Consider the following 25,747-nt stretch of genomic DNA (forward strand, 5'->3'; position numbering starts at 1 on the left):
CTCGGTGCGGGGCTCCCGCAGCCGGGACCGAGCCGCGCCGGCCCCGTCCCCGCCGGCGGGCGGGCGGCGCGGCGGGGCGGCGGCGGCGGCGGTGCTGGCGGGGCTGTGCGCCCTGTGCTACGGCAACTCCCTGCGGGGCGAGTTCGTGCACGACGACGTCTGGGCCATCGTGAACAACCCCGACGTGCGGGCGGCCGCCCCCTGGTCCGCCGCCTTCGCCAACGACTTCTGGGGCAAGCGCATGGCCGAGAACACCAGCCACAAGTCCTACCGGCCCCTCTGCGTCCTCACCTTCAAGTGAGTGCCCGGCGCCGCGCATCCCGCTCCGCCCGGACCCTCTCCCGGCTCCGCGCCCGGGCGGAGGGGGCGGTCGGACCCGGGAGGGGGTCGAGGGAGTCCCGCGGCACCAGTCCCGTACCCTCGGTTTCGTGATTTAGCGTTTCTGCCCGGAGCTGTGCGGGACGGGGGGCGCCCCGGGGGCGGGCAGGGGGCTCAGCCGCCGGGGCGATCCCGCGGCTCGGCCCGGTGGAAGTTTGCGGGAGATGAGGAGCGAAGAGGCGCCGATCCGTGGGAGCCCGCCGCTCTCTCGGCAAGTGCCCCGCTTCCCTGGTGGTTTGGGAACAGGTGGCGCCTCTTCCCCGGGCTGCCGGGGTGATAAAAGGGAAAACAGAACGTTTTGGAAAGCGCTTTTGACTGAGAAAGGTGTTCACATAATATCTTCGTGAGTTCCTCCTCTGCTTTATCTCCAGTACTTTTTCTCCGCAATTGAGTGATCGCGGCAGAAACTTCCCGCGTTCTGTTTTGAAGCAGACCCGTAGTCATCCCTACCTTTCTTCTTACCGCTAAGCGAGGGGTTCAGCCTCGCGGGTACCGCGCCGTTCTGTGCATCCCTCCTGGCAGCTCCCAGCCTCTCGTGTCACTCGCGGTGTTCCCCGGCAGCCTCGCTGCTTCAGATGTTCCCTGTGTACCGGGCAGAGTTGTTGAGGAGGAGTTTCGGTTTTATAGGAATGAAGAGAAATTGAACAGCAACAAAGTGACAGTTACCATCGCTAATCCTAGAAAGAAAACCCTTGCTTGCCTCTCTCCCCGAGGAAAAGAATTTGTTGCAGATCATCTTAGCTACAATCCATGCAGTTTGTCATTCTTTCCATTAGGTTTTTCTCTTTTTAATTTATTCTGATGAAGCATTAATGATGGTGAATATTTAGCACGTGTTAGTATTTAAAAATGATACCTGTGTTTGCAGGGAGCTGTGCTGAAGAACTGGCTTAGTTGGGTGATGTTTAGCACTCTGGTCCTGTTTGCAGGTGGTCAGTAGATGCTCATTACAAACTATGGCAGGCGTAGCAAGTATGCCAGGAGGGTGTGTTACCCGATCCTGGTTGATTCTGCTAATTGAGCAATTCTTTAAAAGATCTGATATATAAATAGAATTTCACAAACTATGTGGAAATCACATGTGTCTGTGAAGCAAGAGCGGTTTTCGGGAATGAGGCATTCCTTTGGCATTCCCAGGGAGCACTTGCTGCCCTTCTGTTGTAAAGGTGGGCTTGGAGCCAAGAGCCATTGGTCCAGGGAAGCAGAGCTGGATGGGCACAGGGTGGCATATCCCCGATAAAGCAAAGCTGAACAGCACAGACCCTTTTAGACTGGGTTGTTTAGAACAGGTTTTGTGCCTTCTCCTTGAAGGGTGTCTCAGCATGTTTCTGTAAGGAACGATGTGGGTTAGGTTGCCACGGGCAGAGCTGTCTTTGTGCACACAGAGTGCCTTCTCCAGTGTCTGTCCAGCCAAACTGCTGTAGCTGGTGATCTGTCTAATTAATCCATTCATCCATCAGTACATCTGGGGGTAATGTGAGATGTGAGCAAACCTGTGCATGTCACCACTGACCACATCGCATGCAGTATTAGTGCTGGACTTGGCTTCCTAGATCAGGTTGCAGTACTGAGGTTATGTTATGCTAATGAGCAAAAGAGTCTTCAACTTTGATAATGGAATGCTTTAGTTCCCTTTTGTCCGTATTTGAACTGGTTTTGCCTTTGGTATTGAAAGGTGTGTACACATCTCAAAAAAAGATGAAATGCTGTCTCTGTCTAGTCCTTTTTGGAAGGGAAGTGAGACTAATTTTGTGAGCAAGATTTCATTCTCAATGCTTATAATAACCATACAGCAAAGACATTGGGTCAAAGGCAGAATCATTTGTTCCCCATTTGGCATTGCATTTGGAATAGGGAAGGAATCGTTTATCTTCCCTGGCTGCAGAGGAAGATTATTTCCACAGTGTCCCAATTATCCTTTCAGCCATCCAGTTTCCACATTCTTCCCATTTAATTTCTACCAGTAGGGTGTCAGAGTAAGATGTTAAGAACTGGGTGGAGTGGATCCTCCAAACCTGGCGCTTCCAAAGAAGCCTCAGGGAGCTTTTGCCAAGCGGTACTGAGCCGGTGGTTGAGCCGTGCTCTGCCTGCCTGAGCCATCCACCCCTGCCTTGCCCAGCAGGAGGTTGCTGGCTGCTCTCTCTCCTCCTGCAGAAGGAAAAAGGATTTTTACCCTGATGCTTGTAGAATGCTCAACAAAAATTGACTCCTAACTGAATGGAAAGGAATGTTGCTAATACTTTTGTTAGAATTTACTGCATCCACTTAGGATACTTGAGAAAACTCTGAGTTGTGCTTTGCAAGATCTTGCTGAGGGAGGGGAGAAGGGACCAAAGTATTCTTGTATCTTTACTTTTTTAATTCACTTGTTTTATTTAATTTGTTTTGTTGTTGTGCTACCTTGGTCAAATCCAAGGCATTTTAGTAGCAGCATGAATCTTTATACCTACCTGGTGGCTCTGCTTCTCTTGCATGAAACTTTAATCTGTAAAGGCTTGTTTTGCATCTTGCTGTACTAAGATTAAAGAATCTGGGAGATCTCCAAACCGCATGCACAGAACAGATGTGAAGGGTGGACTGAAATTTATATCTACAGATCCATCAATCTACAGAAACTTAGTCTCTTTTCTGCCTTTTGTGGCTGTGAAAGTAAGAGGAAGGACTCATGATGCCCTGTGGACTTATCGTTAGGCTGAACATAGCCTATGTATAAGCTACGTGTTCCTGAAATGATCTCAATTAAAAAAATTTATCACCCATCTGTCAGAAAAGTCTGAAGCAGACATTGCTGAAATTGTGTAACAGTGGTTCAGTGTCCCTGATGAATTGGAAATCGTAAGTGACAGTCCTCATTCCAGTAGATGAATGCTCTGGAGCCAAACAGTGAAAAGAGCTCAAGTATTTGACATTATTCACACCATATCTGACAGTATGAATGATCAGAGGAAAATAAGAGTGGCCTCTGTTACTGGACCCATTAAGCAAAACTTAAAATATTCATAGAACTGCTGCATTGTTTCGTGTAGGTTAGCATCAGAAGGGAAAAAAAAAGCCTACGTATGAACCGTTGAATTAAATAATGCTTGCTTTGTGTCTTTGAACTTCTCTTACCTTTTCTCTTGACTTCTACAAAGTAAAGGAGTGTTAAGACTAGTTGGTTCAGAAGCATTCCTGTTACACGTGGGTAACTGTTAGGTGACGGGTCCAGCACAACTCCTCATCTGCACAGGAGGTGAGATGGTAGGCAATGGTTTTGCTTAGTCCTTAGGAAAAACTTACTTCATGCTCTCTAGTTGCTGTCACTCAGAGGTGTTCACCTGCAGATATTTTCTTCTCCAAGCAACGATTCAGTATAATTCTTTCTAAAGAAGGTGACTTTTTTGGACTTAGGGTATACTATTTCTTGGTGTCTTCCTTATAAAATGTTAAGATGAAGGGTAGGAAAAAAAAAAGAACTGCCAGTTCTGTAATTCACTTAGGATTTTATATTTAAACTGGGTGCTTTCTGTCTTACACCTTGTCTCCACTAACAGAAGTTCACTGAATCATTTATTCCCTCAGTAGCACTTAAGTTACTCCTTGGTTCCAGTGGTTTTGCAAAAATGTTTCTCAGCTGTTGAAGCAGAAGGTGCAATCCTCAGTGCTGTCTCACTCTTTCTTTCTCTTTTTGTCTGCCAGATCCCCATTTTGGTAGATTTTTCAACCCAGAAACAAATAGGTGATGAAAATTTGGTGTAGTTAGCAGCACAGTGGACTTGGCCCAAAGGTGTCCAGTGGTAGGGAATGAGGAGAGTGAAGCTTTTTGAAGCCCCCACGGATGCCAAGATTTAAAGACTTTTAATCAGATTTGAGCCTCCTGGTTTGCAGGTGGTTGAGAAGTGAAGGCCCTGCCTGCTCAACCTCGTTGGTGGTGCCAAGGCAGGTGGTGGTGAGGGAGGCGCCTCAAGTAACAGTTTGCCAGGGACAAAAGAGAACAGTAGTGGCAGGTCTAGGACATGTAGCCATGACAAAGACTTGGGAGGATGGCACTGGGTAAAGAAGCACTTTGTTCCTAGAAGGAGAAAGTGACTGTTCACATGGAATATGCTTGGCTCTGTGGGAAGGGCGTAAGAGTTATCTGCTCCAGCTGCTGCTGGGTGGCTCTGGTGGTTGAGGAGGAGAGGAGCTGTGGGAGATACACTGCAAAAGGGAATGCAGCTCTCCCACCAGAAAAGATGTGCACAATTTGTGCACAGAGCCATCCTACTAGTACTCCAGATGGAAAAAAAAAATGGGGGAAAAGATAAATTAAAAAGTCTGGGCTGTGTTCAGGTGCTGACTGCAGAATGGATAACACTCCAGGTCTGCCCATCAAGGCTGCTATCCAGTGATGGCTTGGGTATGTACCTTGCTGGGAAGTAAATCGGACCCTTCAGCAGCAGTTCAGTATTCTTGGTGGGCACCAAGAGCCTAATGTAAGACTACCAGTGGCTTCAGATCAAAGCCTTAAGTGACTGTGAGCTTGGGTTAGATGTGAATACATACCCAAAGAGAGAACCGATTCAATAATTCACTGCCAGCCTTCTGATCTATCTAGTTGTTTACAGCTGTATCAGTGGCATGAGTTTCAAGGGCAGGGAGCTTAAGAAAACCTAAACAACCCGGGGAAGAAAAAAAGACCTTAGATTTTCTTTGTTCTTGATTTAATGCTGTATTACAGTTTGACATCGTGGGTAATATAGTGGAGCTATAATGTGTCAGGTTAAATACACAGTGCACAAGTATTTTCTTCACTCTGTACATCACAATGTTTAAGATTGTGTCAGTATTTCTCTTGTACAGCTTGGTCTACTATTTCGACCTGAGCTGTGGCAATCACTCTCCACATTGATACTGTGATACCTGCCATGAAATTGATGTAGTACTGGTGTAGCCACACGGGATGAGGTGCAGTTTGTAAAGAGAAGCAGATGCTTTTATTAGCCTGGTTGTGTTATAGTTGGAATATACAGACACATCTCTAAACACATAAGCTTTTCTTTTGACCCAGAGCAGAATGCCTTGCTGCCATTTCAGGTTTCTCCCAAAGCTTGGTGCCTCAAAGCTTAGGGTTTTTTCCCACGATGCACAGAAGTCTCCCACACAAATGAAATTTTCATAGCAGATTTCTGATTCTTTTGGTTGCAGGTTGGGGCTGTGTTTCTCTAGGGTTGCTTGCACTCCCTGGAAGGAGGACAGCACTGCAGGGGAGGGTCAGGGGAAGCTCCCTGCCCAGGGATGGAGGGCACAGACCGGGCTGAGGGTCCATGCTGTCAGGCTGCTTGCAGCCAAGCCCAGAGATGAGGATCTGCCCAGTAGGAGAGGTGTGTACAAAACGTTTAGGACTTCTGCCTAGTCACATTTTCTCACTCCTCAATAAAATTTGCCTGTCTCTTGAATTAAAAGCCTTTTATGAGGGGAAGAGTTCACTAATTCTCCTGAATGACTTGGCTGAGGTGAGTTCAGTCACGGTTATTTTTGCTGCTTGCTTCAGGGGTGTTTTGTCTCTATTTAACACCTACCAGTTCCTGGGGATTTTCTCTCATTGGGCATTCTATTCCTCTTGCACCAATGTCACCCTTAATTTTCTTTGGTCATCTTTTACCTAAAAGGCTCAGCTTTCGACCAGCCTTCTTACCCACAGGAGCATCCCTGTCAATACTCTTTAGAGTCCATGAAAATAAAGTGCTCTGGCTGCTGCTGGTGAGCTAAAGGCATTTCTCTGCATTTGCTTGCTCTGTTTCTGACTCCTTTCCTGGCCTTTCTCATTTATTGTCTCACAGATTTAAAGAAAGAAAGGGAAAAGAAAAAGGGCTGTTCTCTTTTCACTCGCTATGCTTGTTTTTGTTTTGTTTTTCTTTGCTTCTGTATAAATGAAAACGGCAATTCCTTCATGGTCTGCAGCTTATTTCAAAGTAATTTCAAATTTGGTGGAAAATTATTATACCTGGTTTGAAAAGCTGTCTTTAGGCCTAATAACTCCATACTAGATTTCTGTTAGTGTTGTTTTCTCTTGTTGATGAGTGACTGTGCTAGCTTGGTTCTTGATCACGTCTCATCTCCCTGCACTCGGAAAAGGACTGCCTGATTGATGGCTGCTGAAGAGTTTCACGAGATGTGAGTTTCCATCAGTGCATTGCTCTTGCTGAGATACTGTTCAAGGATAATTTTGAAGACAAAACTTCCTTTTGTTCAGTATCCAGGTAAAATGACACCTGGTTTGTCAGTTCGTAACTTACCGTCATCTGGATTTTTTTTTTTTTAAGTTTTCCAAGTTTGTGGAGGCAAATCTAAAGTCCTGTGAATGATGCTCTTGTTATTCTTAACACAGGGACGGTCATCACACCGCACTTTTTAGGGTTTCACTAGGAATTTATGCCCTGGCATATTTGCTGCTTTCAAGGTGCTGCTTCTTCCCAGTCTAATTGTGATTTCTGTTTTCTTTTCCTAACACTGCTGGAAAGCAGTAACCTGCTTTGAATGCCAACACTTAACTAGTGCTCTTGTAAGTGATGACTGTTGTGCTCTAAGGGAATTGCTGTAGCTTGGGAATTGATACGGCCTCTGTCTTCTCACCCATCGCCATTATAGCAAATCAAGGAACAAACCATTTAAGCCTTATTGTCCATTTAATTCTGAGGCATTGTACTGTACTATGGAAAGATTATCAGCACAAATCAGCACGAAGTGCTGTTGCACTGTGGTGGAAACTCTGCCTTGCTTGTGCTGGCTGTTGCACTAACACTTCTGCAAAGGCGCTTATTTTCTGTTTGCTGCTACAGGTTTTTCATTAATCTTTAAGCTGTTTCCACAAAGAGCTTTAACCATTATTGCCACTGATGCAGCTGCACCTCTTTTGGAGCGCAAATGCTCATTTTCCTGGCACACAGTACATGCATCTGTGGAGTTTATGAGGAGATTCCACCATACACTGAAATTGGGTATTACTTTGCATAAAGTTTGCTATACATAACACACAATTTCAACAGGAAAAGAAGATCACAGGAAACTTAATGCATGCTTATATTAAGATTAATTTATATAAATCTACATGTGAGCTTTCCTTTATAAAAACTGTGGGGGTTTTATGAGGTGTAGGATGCTCTGAGACTTTCCATTAAGTGTTACTTGCTATAACAAATTACCATTATTATCCTGTGCATTTCTGTTTCATAACATGTTGTGTTTCTCTGTTAGTCTTTTGAAAATCATAAAACAGATTAAACTAAACAAGAGCTGCCCAGGGATAATAATGAGGTCTATAAAAAGAGAAACTTGCCAATTATAGTTTACAGTATTATTAAATCATAAGAGGCCTTAAAAAGGGTTGAATGAGTCTTCGTGTGTACAAGTGGATGAAAAGCACTATATTAGAGCCCAGGAGCACTGGTGATTATGTACAGTCACTGGATATTTATGGGATTTGTCTCTTGCAGCATAGACCCCTCTGGTTCTGGGTCTGTGAGAACAAAGTCACTGAGTCCCACTCTATTTCCGGGCCCTCTCTAAAGGGAATTGCTTACCCAGATGTGTCCCTGTGTGATGACTTATCTAGAGGAGGTGTGAATTCCTGTAGCTTGAGGGTAGCATAGTCCCTGCTCTACAAATGCCATTCTTTGAGGCAGCTGTGCCAGTGGGATGGAGGGCTGGTGGTTAACTGTGGGTTCTGATAGATGTCACTTTTCTTTAAAGAGCCAGAATGATTTACCACTTCTGGAGAGCTGTTTTACAGGCTCTACTCAGTGAACCTTCAACAGCTGGTGCCTGTGAAAGTCTCTTTCTGAGAGTGGAACTGCGTAATTCCTTTTCCTAGTGTGGATGGTGAAGGAACGGAAAAGCTACTGTAGGTGGCAAAGCAAACTATGCTGCTGCTCCTGGAAAACATCCATTAGCCTTAACAAAATCAAGGGATTTTTATGTTAGAGATATATTTCTTATTTGGGTATACCTCTTGCTTGGGCATGTAGTTTTGGCAGTGCCCTGCCTTGGGTGTCACATGCTCAACCACACACGCTACAACACTTGGACACAAAGACAAGTGTTGGGACGAGAGTCTTGGCTTGTGTACATGTTTCAGTGCAGACTTCTCTCCCTGGTGAGGCACGTGATTGATGCTGAGATTTCTGCTATCAGTTTTTATTTTGGTTGCAGCTTGAGTGATGCTGATCAGCTCTTTTGGAAGATACCTGTTAATGTCACCTAGTATGGAGAGGCTGCTCTTTGGTATATGTGCTCTTCTCCTCCTTTCTCTTGTGTCTTTTGAGGGCCTTTGTGTCTGAACTGCCATTTGCCATTTCCCAGGAGGCTTAGTGCACTCTTTGACTCCAGGGCCTCTTCCAGCAGAGGTGTTGAAGCAATGAAAAACTCTTCTTCTCCATGTATTTTGTGGGTGGCTCCCTTGAGGAAAGACATCCGTGTCTGAGATGGTTGTGTCTCCTCTTTCAGATGTCTCGATTTCGAGGAGCACTATCACTTGCTCTATTCAGCCCCAAATCTTTAGAATGCTATTTGCAAACAGGTCTCTGGTTTGACAAGCAATCAGTTCAAAAAGCCTGGCCAGCCAGCCCAAAGCATCTGCTCTCCTAGCTGGGTGCTCTACCAAGCCTGTAACACATACCTTGCAAGCTCAGACAGATGTTATGATGTTCATGCAGAAGTGGCTAAGGTCTTCCAACCCACATGGTCTGAATTTCCCCATTTCTGGCCAGTTTAAATATGGAAATACAAGGACAACATCACCCTCACCCCCCTCCAACGGAGTATGGTTGTTGCCTGCCAGAACTTTTGTTCATGAACATTATGTTGGAGAAAGACCGTTTCTTCCTTAATTTTGAGATTCATATCTCTGTTTTACTTCCTTTGTTTACTGAGCTGTGTGTTGTGTATAATTGCTACATGCTGCTGCCAGTAAACAAAGACAAGGGTATTAAAGTTTAAGAAGGGAGAAGTAATTTTTTGTTTACCCATCCTCTCCTGGTCCCTTGGCCAGAAGTTGTTCCATAGTTCCTCTACTATGGAAAGCCAAATTTGCTCCACTGCAGGCTGCCTTTTTTTCCCCCATGGGTATGTGAGCATGCTGGGGAGTTCTTGTGACTTGAATTAGAGCTGTTTGGAGACCCAGATTTGCTCACCCATTTGACGTACAATAAATTCAACCACTGCTAATGTTTCAACATCATTCTGCTGGGACTGTTTCAGGACGAAAGAATGTTTCCTTTGTTGCCATGTGGCCTAATTTCTTATGACAAAGAGCTTTGGCAGCAAAAAAACACTGGTGTGAATATAGCACCTGCACACACTCATGTTTAGTGTTCATGGACCACCAAAGATGGTGTTTAAAACATACACTGAAGTATGCTTGCAGTCTGATTTTGGTGTTTATTGGAAGGCTTATCTGAATAACACGGTATCGTTATGTCTGTGTTTTGTTCTGCTTTTTTTTTTTTAGTTTATACAAAAAATACACTGGGGAACAGCCAAGCTGCTCAGCTGATGCTCTTACAGAGCTGTTTTCAATAATTTACATCAGGTAACTCACAGCTTACAAGCCTCATTGACTTGATGTGTTCACCCTAAGAAGGGGCATGAGGAGCACACCCTGCCTTTGGGATAGGGGACCTGATGTGGGGCAGGAAGATTCCTTCCCTGTAAGGTTCTGCCTCTCCTGCCAGTAGAACTGTTTTGCAGGGTGGGAAGTGATCAGGTGTGATCCATGAAGACTAAGGATAGATTTTTTTCAAGGGTATTGTCACATGTCATGGGTTTAGTGATTAGTTTTCACAACTTGGCCAAATAAATAAATAAATGAGAATCTCTCACATTTTTGTGCATAGGTTCATATCACCTGATAGCCTGAGCACTTTGTCTTCACCGTCCTCACCTGCCACACCTGCTTATTCCAGAAATCAGGTTACCAGAGTGCACTTTGGCATTCGAGGGGGAACGATGGTGACAACTGTGCTCCGGCTGATTTACAGCCAGAAATGATTCACTGTTATAAAGAACGTGTCCTACAGGTGATCCCTGACATTGTGCACATCTGCAGGTGTCTCTGAGCAGGATCTTTGGCTTCTTTGGGTCAGGGGGGCACTGTGCTGCCCTTTGTTCCCCTCTGTGCACTGAAAGCAAGGTTTAAGCCTGGGGGTTCCTGCTGCTGCAACGTATTTCCAGCTGAAACTCTCTGGATGTCTGTTACTGCCATTCGTTGTGGTTTGTCGTTCAGTGCTGGTAGAAATGAGGGAAAGTGATGGATGTTGCTGCCCTGAAGTGGCTTGCAGGAGAAATGGGATAAAAAAAGAAAAAGCCCCAACTCTTCACGTATTCTTGAACCACATAGACTGATGTCTTGTCAAAATGTAACTGCATCAACCCATACTTCAAAGAGAAAGGTCAAGTCATTCTAAAATCTCACTTTTTCCCAAACTTTCTGAGTTTCAGCTGTTGCCTCCACAAACACTCCAGTGGGAGCACAGCAGGAATACACAAGTAAGGCTCCTGGTTCTGATACAGTTAGATTGGCCTGGAAAATGCAACCCAGGACAACTAGCACTCTGTTGCTTATGAATAAGGAATGTAGAGAGTTATTTATAAAAAACATATGTTGTCTGGCCATCACAGACCTCTCCACACCTCCTCTGTCTCACAAAAAAAACTAAGGTGTTTGCACAGTAGCAACAGCTCAGTGGCTTTGCTGTTGCGTCGTGTATGTCATGGGAGACCTGGAGTCTCTGAGTAACAACAGGAAGGATTATTGACCCTATAGCATGTTTACATCTACATGCAAATATTTAGATTGAGTTGTCTTTTCCCTGGGTATCTTGTAGGTTTTTTTTAAAAAATGCCCTTTAGCATTAGTTAAGGGCCATTTTCCCAAATCCCTTGTTCATATATGGAGTTTTCCCTAGACATAGACTCCATGGGTATGTGTGTATATATGTGTGAGTATATATATATCTGTCCAAATGTACAGATGCTGTTAATACTAGGGAGAATTATCTGCAACTGCATCTAAGTCAAACTTGTCAGCAGCTGTTAAGCAAGCTGGCTGTAAAAAACAGTGACCAGAAAAATGTGTTAATACATGCTGTCAAACAAATGTCATTACAGCTTGTTACATTTTATTTTTTGTTATGATCGACACAAATAATGAACCCTAATTATCTCATGGAATCTAGGGTCATGTTAGCTTTCTTATCTTTACTGTCAATGTAATGGTCACTCTTAGATGAGCTTCTTTGCGTAGTCCTCAAGTCAGTAAAGCATTTAAATAAATACTTAACCTTCAGTATGTGTAAGTATTCTGGAAGTTAAATGGGAATAAATGCCCCTGTAATGGCACGCAGATGCTCCAGTGCCTTACCAATCCCTGGCTGTTCCCAAGCACAAACATCTATTCCATAGTAGAAAATAACTACCTATGTTGTAAAGCTGCCACGTGTCCAACAAGACTGCAGAAGGTGCCAACAGGGAAACAGGACCAGTGCCATACTTCTGATGTTGGCCGGGGTTATTTGCTGCTAAGGAAGCACAGGCATTGTCTCACTGCAGTAAACTGTGCTGGGAGGGCACAAGCCTCTCCTATCTCTGTGTCAAGAAGGTTGCCAAATGCAACAACATATTATAATAATTGGGGAAGTGATTTCTCTTTAATCAGATAAACCAGGAGTTTAGAGTGATTTTCAGTAATTAATTGAGTAACACATATGTTAGAGGACTACAAATCGGGCAAAAGGCGTATTTTAGACTGTTTGAAAGATGTCCTGCTATTACAAGACCTCTCCAGTCTAGTAATGATTTTGTTTCCTTACAGGTTAAACATATTGCTGGCTGGTATGAACCCCTTCTATTTCCACGCAGTGAATGTAATTTTACACTGTCTGGTGACTGTTGTGCTGATGTACACTTGTGACAAAGCTGTGTTCAAGGACTGTCGACTTGCTTTTGTCACGGCGCTGTTCTTTGCTGTGCATCCCATTCACACCGAGGCTGTAAGTATGTGGCACAAAAGCTAAAAATAAATTCATTCTTTAAAAATTTTAATTTTTTTTAAGGAAACCTCTGAGTCATACAAAATATGGTACTTGTGATTTTTGCTGTGGAGGAGCAGAAGTGAGAATGTACTATATTTAAAGTAATTTGCAGGAGTCATTAAGAAAAATGCGTATTCATACTTGCAGTCTTTCTGCTCTAGCACTGAATTCTAAATGATGGTCCTAATCAGCAATGCTGGGAATAAATGGACAGTCATGAGTCTTCTGAAACCAAAGACCTCAGTGAGGCCGTGCTCTCCTGCTGGGACATTGTTGCATGCCTTCAGTCATCTCCTATAGTCATCAATTTAAGGGAGAAAAAGTGAAGGGAGCATTATTCTGGAGGAGCTCGCTCAGACAGAGGTGATCTGACCCATGGATTAATTTATATTGATTTCAATTAAAAGCTAGGAGTATCATCTTCGGGAAAAAAAGCAACTTGTTAGCTTAATGAACGTCAGGATAAGTTTACAGAGCAACAGCTCATATTGGACATTTTTCTGTTCTTACAAGGAAACGTTTTAAGGCGTAGTCATTCTAAAACTGCAGCCTGTTAGCATGAGGAGATACTCCTGTAGCTAAAATGAGTCTTGCTGTCTTTGAGAAGGAAAGGCAATGTCCAGCTATCCACACTTAAAAAAAGGAGAGCACCCATTAGCTGAGATCCCACTGACATCACCTGCTCTCATTACAAGCCTTTGTAAACGAGGGAGGGGGAAACGGCTGCTGCACTGAGAACTTTTGAGGAGAGATTACCTTAATAACAAAAAGCCATAAGCTTTACAGTTACTCCTTGTGCTGTGTTGTGTGAACTAATCAGCTAGGCTGCTTTTGATAATACAGCTTTATACAATAAGGGAGGTTTTAAAAGAGGCACTCTTTGAATTTATTTTTGTCTGGGTCAGAACTTTAAAAGGTTAAAATAAATGCCAGAGCGCTGGATATGGCTTAATTATATAATCTCAAAAGGGGTGAAATTTCAAAGGGCCTTTTATTTGCTTTAAGAGTGATTTTTAGATCTTTATGAAATAGGATATTGAAATAATTGTAAAAAAGAGTGTTTATACATTCTTCTTCATTATTCCCTTTTTTATGAAAAGATTTGGTTAATTAATATGTAGAAAAATCTCCCATAAACTCAGACTGTTCATAAAGAGAATAAATTATATATCACTGTATCCCTTTTTGGTGATAAAGTTCATTCAAATATTATTTATTAATTCATTCCTATATAATAAGTCTTTTCCAAAGAGTTGCTGTTTCAGTAGTCTTTTTCTTTAACAAATTTCAGTTCTTGGAGTTGGATGCATTTCTTATCTGAACCTTATTATACAAAATTAAAACAGATTCCTAAAATTGGCATTCTCTGTGCGACTTTATTAATATTTTAATAAGAAAGTAAGGAATGACTTAACTGTCAGCTTCTTCATTTGTTTTACCAAGTGAGAAATGCAGCAGGCAAAACTGAACATATCCTACACTATCCAAGTAACATTTTGCTGTAGTGAGGGAGGATAACACTGAAAGATAAAAAGCTTAAAATAGTAGCAGTTAGCATGGATTGTTGAGGCAGTTACTGAGTGTTCATGCCTTTTTATATATGTGTTTTTACACCTGTGTATCTTTTCCTTTCAGGTAACAGGTATAGTAGGCAGAGCAGATGTCCTGGCCTGTCTACTCTTTCTGTTGGCTTTTCTCTCCTATAATAGGTATGTGGTAACATTGTGAGATTCTCTAGTCTGAGGAGGGCACCAAAGGGAACCCTGTCAGTTTTTGGTTGTTGGCTGAGGTACTTCCCCCAGCATTGTTGCATGGAAGTGTGCTGGCCCCTGCTTTCACTACAGTGATGCTTATGGGAACAAATAAACGTAAAACCAGAAGTCAGCATTTATAGTTCCCTTTTCCATTGACATTACAGCTGACCATACACCAGAGGAGGGTGTGTAGAGCTAAAGATTATAAAGAAATGTTTTCAATGGAAGACAAATTGCCTGAACGTAGAGTGAAGAACAGACAAACACTTGCCTGCCCTTGAAATACATGCTGTGACTGTAGGACTCTGAAATACCTGGTCTGGGAGAGTTGAAGATTGTGTCTAGACCATTAGTCATCCTTTTCAGATGAAAACTTGGCACTGTTTGCTGGTCTGTGTTCTAAAACTGTGACTGAACAAGTATAGATACAGAAATAGCTTACTTGGGTGGGGTTTCTGTGCCTTTTGCATTGTTTACATTTAGAAATAACATTGTTTGCATTTAGAAATAGCACCCTGTCATCACGACCACGGGGAAAAGCTGCATATATGCCTATATACCTCTTGGGCTGTTTGCTACAAACCAACAATGCTGTTTTCATCAGAAGGTTTCAGTGGTGTAAAATTGGTAGTGACCCCACAGGAATCTGCCTGTTGATTTCAGTTCTTTCTTACCTTCTCCCCTCTGACACAGGCTTGCTCCCCAGTCCGTTAATGATTAGGACACATCTTTGATTCAGGGAAGTGTGGGTGGAATGGAGGAATTTTTGCTTGCCTAGTGCTCTTTGTCACATAAGGAAAATTAAACATATATGTTCTAGATGACAGAAAGCAGGTGTTTTTCTGCCCTCACTGTCTTTGTACTTCCTCTGCCTTCCTCTGACTGTTTCAAGTCCATTTTATTTTTCTGCTTGTCTTTTTTTCCCCTCTTGTGCACCAAGAATTCAAGTAGCTTCATTATTTGTGTTTTACTTTCCTGTTCTGTGTCTAAACCTTTCTTCACTTATCAGCAAACAGTGTAGATTGTTCATGTCTTAACATGTTCATGTCAGCATCTCAGGAAATTAAGGAAGTGTCTTAGTATTTGTGTGAATGTAGTAAACATGAAAATAACAGAGAAGTTGAGATATTTTATGTCAATTCTATTTTTCAGGAGTGTGGATCAGCTTTATGTTGGGGAACATTTCCCTCCCACTGCCTCCCCATTCTTTTTGCTGCTTAGTTTATTCCTTGGGACGTGTGCAATGCTGGTGAAAGAAACTGGAGTCACTGTGTTTGGTGTGTGCTTGGTTTATGACTTCTTTTCCCTCTCCTACAATGGACTCAAAGTGTAAGTAACCTGTTGTGCTCGCTATGGTCTTTAAGTGTTTCCATCTGTGAGTCCAAAATATATATTATTATATATAGTACTGGGGAAGATAGACTTGCCCTGCTGAATTAAATGGCACACATTTGACAAATTTGGAGGCACCAAGGTTTCATTCTGGGGTTTTGTTTTTGGGGTTTTTTTTGAGGGGGAGAACATTTGTTTTCTCTTTTTGTTTGTTGCTCTCTTGTAGCCTGAATAACTTCTGCTGGATAGATAGACCAGATGTGAAGAACTGATCCCTAAAATGATCTGGCATTTAATAAAATAAATAAAATAAAATAAATGCTCTGGCATATAATAAAATAGCATTTATTTTTTCGGTGGGAGTTCTGACCAAAGCATCAACATCTTTAGATATTTCTGGCTTAACTCCTTCCATTAGCAATGCCTGCTTGACTGTTCAATCACAATGTCATGGGTTCAGAAATATCGTATGATGATTAGTAGTAAAATCAGGTTTGATTTTTTTCTGTCCTTGCAGAACAGAAGAAGGGGGAAGATATCCATCCAGTTCTGGAATGGTTGGAATAATTAGCAGCTTTCAGCAGTCGCTGGAGAAAAATTAAAAACTTTGAAGTTTGTACCCCTCACCCACTCAGTGTCACAAATAACTATGCTATTTGCTATCTCCATTAAAAGTCAGAAGTCCTTTGTTTTATAGACGCTGAGTTTTTTATCTGTTTCTCTGCCAAAACATCTCTGGTGCAGATCTGTCAATGAGTGAATTTAAGAGTTTACTGCCACTGAGAATGGGAGGTCTTGTTCCTGCTATAACTTCTTTTGTTCCCACCGGTGCTGCCCCGTCAGCTCTGGAACCTGCACACCCCTGTGTGTGCTCGTGTATCTGGGTTATAAAAAACCCAGGAAACCATAAAAAAGGATACTGAAATCGTGTTTTCTGCCACAGTGAATTGAATCAGCTCCTAGAGGTGTTTGGGGAATGCCAGAGTTGGCACAATGCGAGAGCAGAAAATGTAGGGAGGAGAAGAAGGACTCTGCTCTTTCAGGACCATCTGGCTTCCCTCCCATTTCAGCCCTTTCTCTAGGTCCTAACAGGGGATAGACCACATTTTAGGCTTCCCTGCCCTCCCTCTGGCCCTTCTAGCAGCAGTATCAATCAGAGGGCAGGTATGATGGATCAGCAAAGGATTTCTCCTCTTTTGACTGCATAAGTAATTCATAATGGTGGGCAAGTAGCCAGGGAGATTTCTGGGGACTGACAGCCGGCACGCTTGTTAACACTTGCATTTACAGTCTGACAGGCATGTTCCAGGAGCTGCCTGGGTAAAGGGAACACAACTGTTAATTAATTGGTGGAAAATCTGTGCCTTCCCCCTTCCCTCAGTTTCCCCCTTCCAAAAGGTTAACATTCCAGTGCCCTCTTCCAGTTATTTCTTTGCTTTAATGGCATCCAATTGCCCAGATGTGGCACTTACATAGCTTGTAGGAATGAAGTTCTGTAGTCCAGATGTGCTACATTTTCCTGTCTGCTCTGGTTCTGTGTCTTGTGCACTCATCTGTTGTTTGTGCTGCTCAGGACTTCTTTCCTGCATTTGACTTTAAGGGACAGCAGAAAACAAACAGCCTTCTATGTGCTGCTCAAACAGCCCCTGCTCCTTCCTTCGACCTGTACAGATTTGTTTTCTGTTTAAAAGAGGTGGAACATCAATTATTTTCTGAAGCAAAAAATTAGGAAGGGCACCATATTCTTCCTCACAGTGCTTCCCATCTTACCAGAGGTTCAGAGAACAGCTTGATACAGGAGTGCTCATCTTATGTTGCTGTTAAGTCTCTTCCTTTAGATCTAGTTTGGAGCTAATAAATCCTGCCCTCCCAGCATGCAAAGACTTTGTCTTTTGGATTAAATAAAATGTCACCTCTTGTAGTTAGATATCTTGTTGTGCTCATTTCATAATGTTCAACTTTTTGATAAGTAAAAGTGGGAAAAGAAAAATCCTTAAATCCTTTTCTTTCCTCTTCCCCTTCTTGTTTTCCCTTTTCTCTGCATGTGTAATCAGGAGAAATGGAGGGATCCACCAGAGACTTGCCCGGCAGCCTGTGGCTTCTCCCTCTGCCCCGCTGCAGGTCCCCCTGGCCAGCCGGGAGAACGGGAAGCATCGCTTTGCTCACCGGGGCACCTGGAGCTCCTGCCACCCGGCATCATCTGAGGAGCAGCGGAGCGGTGGCCTTTCTGTGCCCAGCAGAGCCATGTGGGCCATTCGGAGGTACTGCTGGCTACCTGCAGCTGATCCTACCTTAAAATGTCAAGTCACTTTGTTTTAGCTGTTTTTATCTTGAAATACGCTGCAATATTTCTTATGCTACCGGGGAAGGAAGAGAGGAGAAGGTAGAAGGAATGTTCAGGGAAGAAAGAGGAGAGTATCCGAGGACTTTCCATGTCCTGGAACTCTCTGTCTTAATATGGTACTGGCAGGCAATGCTTTTCTTCCCAGCTTCTCCACGGAGAAAGCAAAAACTGTCACGTTGTTTTGAATGTGAAGAGGGAGGAGTATGCACATGTATACAATAATGCCTGAAGTGAGGTGAGTGCAAGTAGCTTATTATGGGATATTACTGTGTATCTATATGTATGTTTGTGGGTATAATTTCTGCACATGTGTACACATATGTGTAGAATATGTGCATATTTATATATATATATATGAAAGCAGAGGTGATGCTTACTTCTGCTTTATGCCTTAGAACGTGCATGTAACAGTGAGAGCTGAGCTCAGGCAATAACAGAAGGATTTTCCACTGGTCTCGTCCAGCAGTTCTTGGCATCTTCTTTGGGAAGGAAGACTCCAGGGCCATGCTCTGGCACAAGAATAGCGCTTGATTCCTTTATTCCTGTGAAACAGAGTTAGTAAGAGCATTTAAAGGGATATGACGCAGCAGCCACCCCATGGATCTGTGCCAGCATGTGGGGTTTTTTTTCCTTTTAGCCTTGACCTTTGTACAATATCCCTGGTAGCCCTTGCCCAGCTTGCCCTTTGTTGCTGACTTTTGGTTCTAACTACAAAGCACTCACAGTGTGATATAATTTGGAGACCTGTAATAATGTGTTGCCCTGCACTGCCTATTCCTTGGAGAAAGTGTTTTGTTCTTTATATAGATCAGGAATTACCTGCTGCTGTTCTCCCCATGAAGAACTCCTGAAGCCTGGGAAAGGGAATGTTTTATTCCCATGTAACACCCCTTAGTATGCATTGCAGTAGGAGCTGTTTGTTTGTTGTTGGGTTTGTTTGTTTTAAGTAATCTGGTTGCTGCATCAGTACTGGTGGCATATAGGAGTTACAGGAGATCTGTAACTTCTCAAATCAGAGTCTGTTTCCTCGACCTGTATTTCAGATGTCCAACCCACTTTAGAGCTTCTGTCCTGCAGATGTTTTTCCTAATTGGTGTGACTTGGGGATGGTTGGGTTTTTAGTTTTGTTTTTAACAAGGAAGGCAGTGGGTTTGGTTGTGTTGCCTCTCCCTGTGGGAATCTGTGACACAATAATGGCAAGGAAGTCAAGACTTTTTGGAGTGGGTAAGTGGTAGCTGCTCTGGCACAGAGGCTCTTCTGGATGTTGGGAACAGCTTTCAAGTTGTTTATTTCTTCTGCTGTATCCACAAATGAGTAGCAAAATTTGAAAGTGTGAGTGACCCTGGTGCCTTCCAATGTTCCCAACCAGAGTGGGCTGTCTAAAAGCCTCATTTAACATCTTGCCTCTGGAGTTTAAGACCTGGTGGGGAGGAGTAACCTGAGCACAACACTGAAGTTGTGATCCCTCCGCATTTCTCTCGGTGATTTTATTCTCTTTGATACTTATGTTTGTCTCCATTTTCCCTGATGAATATTATGATAGAATTGTTTATGTTGGAAAAGACCTCTAGAATTACTGAGTCCAGCTGTTACCCCAGCATTGCCAGGACAACCACTAAACCATGTCCCCAAGTACCACCTCTACACATTTTTTAAATACCTCCAATGATGGTGACTCCACTGCTTCCTTGGGCAGCCTGTTGACAACCCTTTCAGAGAAGAATTTTTTCCTAATATGCAATTTAAAACTTCCCTGGCACAACTTGAGGCCATTTCTTCTTGTCCTATTGCTTGTTAGTTGGGAGAATAGACTGACACCTACAGTGGCGGGGGGTATCAATTCAAAACCATCTCCTGTCTTGCTTCATCTTCTTGTTCCTTGCTTCTTTTACTCCTGTTTCTTCCTTTCTTCCTGCTGCTCCTTTCTCCCATACTTTGCTTTGTACTTTTTCAAGATACCCTCCTCTGCCTCAGCTTTTGGGAAGGTCCCTTTCTCACACCAAGGGGAAAGCCTCTGGTTTTCCAGCCTCTTCAGGAGAGACCGCAGAAGTTGTGTTGGAGAGACCGTGCATGTGGGATGGCTTCAGAGAGAACTCATCCACGCTGCCAGTTGGCATTTGCTTTTCGGCAGCTGCCTCTTCAAGTGTTGTGAAGGGTGTCTGCACATGGCAAATCAAGCTTGGCATGTACATAGCTGCTTTCTTTTTAAAAAGGGGCTCTCATGGTGCAAGCTGCTCAGCTTCTTTTCTCAAGTGACTGACTGTGTACAACACACTTGCAACGACTTGTTGTGTGATGCTTTGTTGTGGAATGCCCAAAGTAGAGCTGGCTTGGTCTCAGTGGCTGAGAGGGAAGCCTGCTGCCACACGTGTGTGAGAGTGGTGCTTGAGAGCCCTGTGAGAAAGCCTGCGCTGGGCTAATGGATGCAGCTTTGGAAGAAACTTCCCTAAAACACTGTTGGCAACCACTAGTTTTTCCCTTGCTCTGAATTCCTGCTTCCTCTGAAGGCAGAGTAATGCTGGCTAACTTCTTACTGTGTGGAATGACAGCCTTGTAGAGCCTAGGCAATTTGACCAGTGCCTGCTTGTCTAATGTCAGTGTTTGCTGGTCACTGACAAATAAGTGTGCTGCTACAGCATTTGTAATTTCAAGTGATCTCAATTCTCACCACATGGACAGTGCTTGTGGTAGTGTGGAACAGTAAGGTTAAGTGTGTTGCAGCTCACTGTCCACTATCTGTGGATCACTAAGCTATCATATGACTGTGGTCTTCTTACTGAATTCTTTGCTGAGTCCTCACAGGACAGATTAAAATAGTTGAAATACCTTCTGTACACAGTCTTTCTTCAGTGCTCTTGGCATATTATATGATAAGAAGTAGGAAGCACCCTTGCTGTGGATGAAAAAAGAAGAAAAAAAATGAAGTCGCTCTCAAGTCTGTAAGATTAATGACACAATTTTTCCTTGTAATTCACATTTGTCTGAGTTGTGTAGGTCTTCTTCCATGGCAAAAGGGAGGGAGGGAAAGTTTTAAATATTTCAAAAGCTCCAGAGCTGGAGGGCAGATTTGGCACAGTGAATTAGCTTCAGGTACCTTATTTAATACACCAGATTACTAATTGTAAGGTCTTAATTAGAATAAAATAGTAGTGTACTGATTAATCTATACTTTTAAGTACTTATAAAGTGATCAATTCAGTTTCTATTTAATAATAATTTATTATACATCTTCTTACTAGAGCTAACTGAAAAATTCAGGAAGATGTAATGGAGGAGTTAAGGGAATCAGTCTAATTAGCTGTAACTGGAGCTGGTTATGTAAATTCTTGGTGCAGAGAAGTTTTTTGTTCTTTATTGTCACTTGCTCTTATCTTCAACTATCCTGTGAATATGTGGGTTGCAGTCCTGGCTGCCTTGAGGAGTAAGGAATGAGTTAGTCTGGATGAAATTGTAGGTTTTATCACCACAATTTATTGCAATTTTGGGGAATGTTGGCATGTGCTACTGAAACGAGATAACTAGAATCTCCTTTGGGTTTGATCAATCTCCATAAGTTTTAAAAGCTGAAAGAAGGTTGTGGCCATATGTGCCCTACCATATGACAGAAATGGAGAAGGGCAGATGAGAACTTTCACATCAGGCTTGTACTTCTGTTTGGGATAAGGCCTCAGTGCTTTCACTGTGATGGTGCAATATAAATATATGGGCCCTGTTAAAAAGCAGTATCAATACCAACACCTCATGACTCACCATGGCAATACTCTGTCAGGTCCACGATCACATTTGATAAGGATTATATATATGCATAAAAAACAAGCTGTCACAGTGCCTCGTGGGAGTTGTGTCCATTGTTATTGTCACATTCTCTTTTTCATGATTTGTTGAACTCACAGAAAACGGAGATCTATTTTTTTGACCTTTTCAGTTTTTTTAGTTAGTTGTAGTCCTGTCATGTCATATGTGCCTCACACTCAGCATTGCTAAGTGCTGTCCAGCCTATGAACACCCTCATAGCACCTAATCACTCTGAGCGTTTTGAGCTTTGTAAATGAGCCTGTGGTGGGCTCACAGTCTAAGCTTCTTGAAAAACAAGACTTCACAATAGCTTGCATGCTTTTGAAACTGAAATATGTTTCTCTTTGATGTCCTACAAGCTCATTTTTGTTGCATCTGCTTGCTGTTGGTGGCTTAGCTGGAGAGACTCTTCCCTTGGAATGGACAATAGACTGTTTTTTAATGTTTTTCTATGTATACGAACTGTTGCATTAGTTTTTTAAGAGTTACTTTTATGTATTTATTTTACTTGAAATTTTTTTGCTAAGTTACAGAAGAAGCAGGTGTACTTGGAGCTGTGCCCAACAGTATCACTTTAAATCTCTGTGTGTGTGCAAAAGAGAGTGAGGGAGCTCACTGCTCGTTAGCTCTGTGGGATCCAGACTCAAGACCCCATTGATCCAAAATTCAATGAAATCCTTAAGGCTATAACAGGGATAAATATTATCTGATCACTAAACCGGCAGCTAAACAACTAAACTGTTGTTTCCTTTTACAGTAGCAAGGGAAGGAAAATAGAAATGCTGTGTAGAACGTGGTGCATTCCAGGGATGGCTGTGCTGGCCCAAGGATTGATAGACTATGAGGGAAAATATGTTGAGGTCATAATGTATCTTCCCTGAGTCCCTGCACAGCATGCATGGTCAGTGTTTGAGCTGAAACAGATGCTGTTCTTCGGGATGAAGGGAGAGCAAAGGGAGAGGTGCGGGAAAGCACTGGCACACAACATGTGACTACGTAGCAGTTCCCTGGTGCTGACTTGGCTTTTCCTCACTGGGTGCTTCTATTTCCAAGTCTTTTGTAGCAATGATTTTTTATTTTTTTTTTAACTAACGTGATAGTACATTTCTACTTTAACATGAAGTTGCTGTTCAAAAAGCAGAAGCCTCAGCTGCATTTCTAATGCTTTCCCTTGCCACACAGTGTAGTGCTACGTCCTAGATTTGTAACTGATATGGGCAGAGTAGTGTGACCAGTTTCCCAGATGTGGGATTTCATGTGTGCTAACTTCACTTTTTCTTGGATTTGTTAGAGGGTGTTTTATAGGAAGGTGTGGCTGAGGATATGAAGCTGCCTGGTTTATACAAGTGCGAGGAAGATACTTTATGTTAAATGTGCTACAACGTGTTTAAACTTTGGTGAATTGTTCATAGCTGCACTTACACACTCTGGAAGTCGGTGGTTGCGTTCATATGCAAAGCACAGCAGTAAAAAGCATTGTGTGCCTCTGAGAAAACAGTAAGGTAACTATTATTTTATACATTTGCTCCTGACCAAAAGAAAAGCCTGGATGCTTGTCACTGGCCTGAAAAGTCCATGCTGTGCAAGAGCAAAATAGCAAGGAAGTGATTAAAGGCTTTGCAAACATGACAGCAGTAGTTGGTGGAGAAATTCCAGGACAGTGTGGGATTCAGCCTGTGCTGAAAACGGTCTGGGACCCTAGCAGTCAAAATGATTTTCTTCTCTAGGAAAGCAAAATGACTAATCTGCAACATAAAGCAGTGGAGCCATCCAGGGCTTTTCCCTTCCTCTTTTCTTGGTGGTCTCTTGAGAGTTGTGAGGTTTTGAAAATAAAGGATCAAGCTTCTAGTCTGTGATGCTCTGTGCAAAAGGAGAGAAAAGGAAGTGCTGAATTGTCACTGGCCTGGACTGATTTATTTTCCTTTTTTTAATTGATATTTAAAACTGAACTGAGAATAGGGCAACACAAGCGAGTCTGAGCAATAGCTCTATCTACTGCTGTGTCCGTGTCCTGTCTGTTTAGGAAATGTTGAATGAATCTTCCTCAATTCCATGAACTCACCTGCAGTCAGTGATGATACTTATTGTCATGCACAGATGAAACTTGAGGCCACCAGAAGGCTCTGCTAGAGTCTAGAAACGTGTGAGAGTTGGGTGCCCCTCTGCTTACAGCCTTGCATTCAGCCAAGGATTTACACGCTCTGGCCTGCAATTGTCGTCCAGAGAACCCTTGTGTAATCTTGGGAAAATAATTACATCTCTCTGTTCCCATGGCGTGTGCTGGAAGATGAGGTGCAATAATACATGCTCCTTTCCCACCTCTATTTGTGTGATATGGTTGTTGTTTTAAGACTTCTCCCCCCCCTCCAAAAAAAAAAATAAAAAAAAGGAAACAAAGCCAAGGACTATCTCTTATGCATACTTGTGACATTATGTCTCTTAATCTTTGAAATCTGCAAGTGCAGTTTCAGTGCAAGTAACTGAACTCATTGCTGGCTGACTAAAGTTTACTGAAAAACAGAACTGCTTTGGTATGGTGATGACTAACATGTTGCATGCACGCACAAAAAGACATGTTTAGACCTCATTATGCTGCAAAATTAAGCACTCACCAGGTAAGAAAGACCTGATTTAATTTTGGCCTCCCTGTGTGTTTGTATTGTGACAGTCATTAATTGCACTATCACATAGCAATTTTTTTGCTGCATGTTCCCTGCTTGATTCATTGCCCAGAATGGATGGTGCTCACTTAATGAGTAACTATTCAGTATTTTGTTTCTTCCTTGTCCAAAGCATGGCCCCATGCCCTATTTACTTCGAGTTATTCAAGTTCTGCTCTTGATACAGATTTACAGCTTCTAGATAATTTCTCTGTGTACAGACTACCGAGTGCTGGTATTTCCTTGCAATTTGTTGCTTCAGTCTGTTATCTTTTAAAGTACTTTTGGCATAGTTTCTGGATGTGTAACTTCCTTACTATTCAGAACAAGTGAAGTGAATAGCCAGAAATTTTGTAGTGGGGAGCCATATGGATTGAAACCTTTGGATCTCTCTCATCAACATCTGCCACTTGAGCAAGTAGACTAGCTGGTGGCAGCAGTAGGTTGTGCTCTATAGCAGTTACTATTAAGACATGAGGGGCTTTTTCCTTTAGATAATTTCCTTGCAGAGGAACATCATGTCCTCTGATGTTCCCTTCCGGACTTGGAGAGGAATGAACCCCGGCATGTGCAGTTTCTTCTGGCAGCCCCTTCCTCTCTCCCCACTTTGTTGTCCTGCCTCATCTATTCCAGCCAGCCCTCATCTCTTCCCTTGCTTGCTTTTCCTTACTCATTTAATTGCTTCCAATCTTTGCTTCTCAGGCTTTGCCTTTTGGATCTTGCTGCTTTCCTCAAAAGCTACTGTGATAAACTCTAACTCCCAAGGTCCCTCCTGTACTCCTGGCCCATAAGTCTTTGCCCAGCCAGTTCAAGGGCCCCAACCTATGCCTTTGTACTGCCTGTTGCATCATTTGTGTGCTCCCCACAGCTCCCATTTCTCCAGTTCAGTCTTCTGCTTGTAGGAGCTTTGTCCATCGAGGGACCAAGATCACTCTGGGCTTTTCCAGCTATCACCACTTGCTGTCTGTGCTTGTCTCCTCCTCCCCCCTCCTGCGTGGGTTTCTGCTCCTTGGGCTGCCCAGTTTTTTTGACCTCATTTCTCCAGCTTTGGGGTTTGGCTCTCCTCTGCCCTATAGCTAACTCAGGAGTTTTCCCTGTGCTTGCTACTTGGGTTTGAGGAGGACAGAGCTTGGAGAGCCAGGCAGAAACCAGGAACCTGCTCTGCTCTGGAGCTTTGGGTGGTGTGGAGCCACAGTTGCTCTCATTCTTCTTTGTGGATGGAAAAACAGGCACTTGTACAAGCACTTGTTTGCATAGAAGAGGCTTGGTTTTAAATTTGACACCTTTTATTGAATCTGTATTTCATCCATTGTTCTGGATAGGTTGGTTTATTTTTTTTTTTTTGTCTTGCAGTACAGGAAAAACACCTCTCTCCCTCTTTTTAAATCCTTCTGAGAAGGAAGTGGAAAGTAAATAATATCCCCCAGACAGTGACAG

The 25,747-nt window shown here is 43.0% G+C and overlaps 1 protein-coding gene across 2 annotated transcripts in view; it reads left to right on the forward strand.

Moving 5' to 3' along the window:
* Positions 1 to 89: 89 nt before the first annotated feature.
* The window catches only part of TMTC1 (transmembrane and tetratricopeptide repeat containing 1), a 145,230-nt gene continuing 119,572 nt past the window's right edge, over positions 90 to 25,747 (forward strand). Inside the window, exons 1-5 of one of the 2 annotated variants that reach the window (XM_027680631.1) lie at positions 90 to 297; positions 12,206 to 12,383; positions 14,061 to 14,134; positions 15,332 to 15,508; positions 17,566 to 17,772. In XM_027680631.1, the coding sequence (XP_027536432.1) occupies positions 242 to 297; positions 12,206 to 12,383; positions 14,061 to 14,134; positions 15,332 to 15,508; positions 17,566 to 17,772 (692 nt within the window). In that variant the 5' untranslated portion in view covers positions 90 to 241. Of the gene's footprint in view, positions 298 to 12,205; positions 12,388 to 14,060; positions 14,135 to 15,331; positions 15,509 to 17,565; positions 17,773 to 25,747 lie in introns of those variants that run through there. The other variant, XM_027680632.1, reaches the window with a different exon arrangement.

This window comes from Neopelma chrysocephalum, unplaced genomic scaffold, assembly GCF_003984885.1.
Source record: "Neopelma chrysocephalum unplaced genomic scaffold, ASM398488v2 Primary Assembly neopelma1_59, whole genome shotgun sequence".
NCBI classification, from domain to species: Eukaryota; Metazoa; Chordata; class Aves; order Passeriformes; family Pipridae; genus Neopelma; species Neopelma chrysocephalum.